This window comes from Cariama cristata, unplaced genomic scaffold (assembly GCF_000690535.1).
Source record: "Cariama cristata isolate BGI_N322 unplaced genomic scaffold, ASM69053v1 scaffold9243, whole genome shotgun sequence".
In the NCBI taxonomy this organism is placed as follows: domain Eukaryota; kingdom Metazoa; phylum Chordata; class Aves; order Cariamiformes; family Cariamidae; genus Cariama; species Cariama cristata.
Window position 1 is genome coordinate 58,404 of NW_009608984.1, and position 5,360 is coordinate 63,763.

At 45.5% G+C, this 5,360-nt stretch overlaps 1 protein-coding gene across 2 annotated transcripts in view; it reads right to left on the reverse strand.

The window, feature by feature from the left end:
- The window catches only part of KATNAL1 (katanin p60 subunit A-like 1), a 33,886-nt gene extending 32,017 nt beyond the window's left edge, over nucleotides 1–1,869 (reverse strand). For both annotated transcript variants that reach the window (XM_009697357.1, XM_009697356.1), the window contains exon 1: nucleotides 1,708–1,869. In XM_009697357.1, coding sequence (XP_009695659.1) covers nucleotides 1,708–1,869 — 162 coding nt within the window. The remainder of the gene's footprint in view (nucleotides 1–1,707) is intronic.
- Nucleotides 1,870–5,360: the final 3,491 nt, after the last annotated feature.

The window sequence follows — 5,360 nt, forward strand, 5'->3', positions numbered from 1 at the left end:
AGGGCACGTGTGGGGCACGAACACCGTGTATCAAGCATGCCCTGGGGTGGGGAAGAGCTTGAATACACCCTCAGCCGCACCTCGAGTGCCGTGTTCAGTTCTGGGCCCCTCACTACAAGAAAGACCTTGAGGTGCTGGAGCGAGTCCAGAGAAGGGCAACGAAGGTGGTGAAGGGTCTGGAGCACAAGTCTGATGGGGAGCGGCTGAGGGAGCTGGGGGGGTTTGGTCTGGAGAAGAGGAGGCTGAGGGGAGACCTGATCGCTCTCTGCAACGACCTGAAAGGAGGGTGTAGCCAGGTGGGGGTCGGTCTCTTCTCCCAACTAACCAGTGAGAGGACAAGGGGAAACGGCCTCAAGTTGTGCCAGGGGAGGTTTAGATTGGATATTAGGATGAATTTCTTCACCAAAAGGGTTGTCAAGCACTGGCACAGGCTGCCCAGGGAAGTGGTGGAGGCCCCATCCCTGGAGGATTTAGAAGATGTGCAGATGGGGTGCGTCTTAAGGACATGGTTTAGTGGTGGGCTTGGCAGTGCTAGGTTAATGGTTGGACTTGATCTTAAAGGTCCTTTCCAACCTAAATGATTCTATGATTCTATAATACAAATACTTGAATGTGAATATCTCCTACACAACATCCAGCTTATTACATCCCCAGGAAAGCTAGGCCCTATCACTGCTGCTTGTACACACTGACGCTTTGCCAACAAGCTCTTAACAAGCAGTCAGACTTCTACAGTTCTATGATAAACACCTATGAATAGTACTGTCATTACAAAATGACTGCTAACAGTGTTGTACCTATCAGTACACAAAATACCCTATGTTAGTATCAGACGTTTCCAGCACAAAGCCATAACCAAAGCACCTGCTGCAATAAAAAGGAAAAATTTGCTTCCATTTTTAAGTGACATCATTTAAACATATGACATTTAGAACAAATCTTCTTGAAATCATCTCTTCAGCTACTTACTGCAAAATTATATCTTTTATAGCAGCTATGTTCTTCTATCAAAACATAATATTTATGCAACATGATTTTTTTATTCTGGAATACACCTTTATATGTTTATCCTCCAAATTTTTATTATTTTTTTCTGGAACACATTTTGTACAATGAAAAACGGGACCACAAAATGTAAGGAAGACTTAAATACTGAGAGTGCTAAATCAGGGTTCTTACATTTTATCTGTGGATTATTTCCTTGGCTTCAACAGTACTCTGCTTAGCAGGGAGATGCATGTGTGCAAGACTCAGACTAAGAGTATTACTTGGAATTTTAGAAACCTGAATCAAATTTGCACACTGTTGCATTATAGTTAACTGCTACTCAGATAACCATTCTAGTGATGCTAACCCACCCACTCACACCTTAGTTCACTGGACATTAGATGGTTAAAAGATAAAACAGTGAAAGGAAGTCCTCAGCAAAACAGTTTTTCCAAAGTATGCAAGCACACACAAACAGAGCAGTGACTAGCCAGACATCCTAAGTGAAAACAACAAAACACCTGATTCAATTAGAACAAAAGAATTCCTTCTGAACACACCACAAAAATTATTTTCCCATAAATATCAACAAAATATTGTAAAAAAAATGTTGTAAACTTAACCGAAATATACGTCCTCTACATCATAACAGGTTTGGGAAGTATAGTGTGTTTTTCAAATATCAAGTAACAGAATAAAAGCAACCTTATTTCACCCTACCTGTTGCCATTTGCACTTAATTGCTGGATCTCTGATCAACTGGCAATGTCTCTGGATTTGCTGGACGACACCCTGGTAATATACCATAGAAGAGTCATAATTCCCAAGGAGTGCATATTCTTTTCCTTTTTTCACATTATCGCAAATCTCTGCTAAATTCATCTTCACCCAGAAATCTAAAAGAGAACATAACAATCAGAAAAATGATTTTTACATGCTGTGGAATAATTCAGACTGTGACACTTTAGTTTTGTTTTTTCTCTTGTAGCTGAATTGTCTTTCTGCCCCCCACTCCTGTCCAGTCCCCCTCTTTTTCAATCATTTAGCTCTGGAGTATCTATTTACTAGTCTAAGATTTCAGCTCATGAATCGTAACTTTTTTATAGTGATAAAAACCACAGCTTCTTTGCTGCCTTTGGCCCCAATCCTGATAAATTGATGCAGGAAAAGTAAATGCCCAGCCCACACTGAACCTAACAAGTCAAACTTTAATTTGTAGATCACCACAATATATTAGCAGCCATCAACCCATGAATCACAAATCACACGAGGCATTAAATTGCTTTTTATACTGTTGTATTATCTACGTGCCTAAATGTGCTAACCAGCATCAGGCAAGGCTGCACTTAGCACTTTCAAGAGCCCTCACCCTAATGAGATTATGATATGGTTGAATGACAGCTCTACTATAGACAAAGTTGAGAGCCTCATTCTGTTTAAATATTCTTTCAAAGCACTCCAACATCCACATGCTGACTTGGATCTTTTCCTTAAGTTTAACATCACTTTGAGATTTATGGCAGAGTTAGCAATCCAAATTTAAGATTTCTTGAAACAGTGATTCCCAAAGTACAACCTTCCTTAGTCCCCAAAACAGTATAAGATTTATACATTTTACTAACTTTTTTATACAACCAGTAAATCACAGCATGACTTTAAAGCAAACCCATAGTCCAATTTTTCCCAGTAATCATTCAAGAAAGCAATATTAAACCACACATTAAAAAGTAGGCTACATTGTACAGCTAGGTTTGGATTTCAGGTTCAAGATCGCAGCAGTGTCTTTATCTGAATCCCACATGACCCAAAGTCTAGGTCCCTACCACACAAAAAGAGCATCAGTTCCTTTCCCTTGTCCTCTGACTCAGAACAGGTGGGGTCCCTGACACTCCTCCAGATATAAACCTCTGGAAATCAAAAGTAAAAAATTAAGATTCATAGTTACACAATGCAGAGAGTTGCACTGCCCAAGGGGGAGGAGGCTGGCTCTGGAGGGTCGTCCGCTAACTGCATCGAGGGTTTGGCAAGTCTAAGGTGGTGAAGTGAAGATGCCCTGAAAGGAGGGTGTGGCGAGGTGGGTGTTGGTCTCTTCTCCCCAGTAACCAGCGATAGGACAAGGGGAAATGGCCTCAAGTTGCGCCAGGGGAGGTTCAGGTTGGATATTAGGATGAATACCTTCACCGGAAGAGTTGTCAAGCCCTGGAAGAGGCTGCCCAGGGAGGTGGTGGAGTCCCCATCCCTGGAGGTGTTTAAAAGCCGTGTAGATGTGGTGCTTAGGGACATGGTTCAGTGGTGGGCTTGGCCATGGTAGGTTTATGGTTGAACTCGATGATCTTAAAGGTCCTTTCCAACCTAAAAGACTCTATGATTCTAAGAAACAGGGAAGGAGAGATACAGCCAGATGGGGAGAGAGGTGGGCACGGGTCCTGGCGCAGCACACCGCTCAGGCTGCACAGCTGAAGACAGCCCGTGATACGGGGGTGGTAGCAGAGAGAAGCCAAGACAGGGAGGAACAACCTTTTACAGCCTAGGGGGTTATAAAAACGTTAGTAGTTTTTACAGAACAAACAAGACAAGATCAAGAGAGCATTAAGGAGGATGTATCTTATGCCTTTGTATTCCCTCATGCTTAGCAAAATTCAAACCTCTGACAATAAGTTAAACATATATCCACACAACCTTCACTCTGCCCTCCCTGAACACTGCCTATAGCAAACACACGCTCTGCCTCTCAACAGTGCCAAACTGATGGTCCTGACTGCTGCCTGCAGCTGCACCCCAAGTTTGGCCCAGTACCTCTTCACTCCGGCTCCCTGCAACTAAGCCATGGAAACGTGGTACCCTCACGGAAACCCACAGGCCACACAGATTCCGTGTGGGTGAAGACTCGGATGGCAAGAACATGCTGCTACCCATGGCTGGCGCTCATAGAATCACAGAATCGTTTGGGCTGGAAGGGACCTTTAGAGGTCATCTAGTCTGACCCCCCTGCGGTGAGCAGGGACATCTCCAACTGGATAAGGTTGCTCACAGCCCCGTCCAGCCTGACCTTGAATGCCTCCAGGGATGGGGCTTCCACCACCTCTCTGGGCAACCTGTGCCAGTGCTTCACCACCCTCACCGTAAAGAATTTTTTCCTTATGTCAAGTCTAAATCTACCCTCTTTTAGTTTAAAACCATTACCCCTTGTTCTGTCACAGCAGATCCTGCTAAAAAGTCTGTCCCCATCTCTCCTATAGGCCCCCTTCAGGTATTGGAAGGTCGCAATGAGGTGACCCGGAAGACTTCTCTTCTCCAGGCTGAACAACCCCAACTCTCTCAGCCTGTCTTCATAGGAGAGGTGCTCCAGCCCTCAGATCATTTTCGTTGCCCTCCTCTGGACCTTCTCCAACAGGTCCATGTCTCTCCTGTGCTGAGGGCTCCAGAGCTGGATGCAATGCGCCAGGCGGGGTCTCACCAGAGCAGAGTAGAGGGGCAGAATGACCTCCCTCAACCTGCTGGCCACGCTTCTCTTGATGCAGCCCAGGATGCGGTTGGCCTTCTGAGCTGTTGCTGACTCATGTCTAGCCTGTCATCCACCAGCACCCCCAAGTCCTTCTCCGCAGGGCTGCTCTCAATCACACCTCCACGGAGCGCAGCAAGACACATTGGGGCTTACTTGTCCTCGTGCTGTGCCGCGCGTTGCAGCTTGCAGATCGTTCCCACGGGCTGTTATAAACGTCTGGGCAGGAGCAGAACTAAGGTGGAAAGGGCGACGACCCTAATTTTGTTTTCTCTTGGTGCTGAGGAAGGGCACGATACATCGTTGGAGAGCTCTAGCTCTGTGGCAATTAAGGCCATTTAATTCTAAAATACAGAAGATGATAACTGATAGGAAGAAGTGATGTGTTTTGCATTGCACTGGAAATGGATAAAAAGATAGGAACCGAATATAGAAGCCATTCAGATCTGACAAGTCAACTTATAAATGAACGAAACACCACCTGGGGCAGGATCCATTGCCCAGTCTTCAAACACATCCAGGTTAGGATCTGCTACACAGATCCAGCTTGTCCCCGTAAGGAAAACAGTCCTCAAATCTCCGGAGGTTTTCCCCACATGTAGCAAAAAAGAGAGAGGGGGAGGGTAACCCCAATCCATCCCACTCCTACCAGTTTGATGCCAGTGCCCACAACAGATGCCCAGAGGGATCACAGGGCGACAGGAGAGCACCTGAAGAGCAGCACAGAGCAATCCCAGCCGCTCCAGCTCTGAGTCAGCTTCACCGAGGGCCCAGCTTAAATGCCTCTATGGAAATGCTCATAGGATGGGGAATAAAGAGGAGTTGGAGACCTGCAGGGCTATGACCTTTTTGGCATCATGGAGACGTGGTG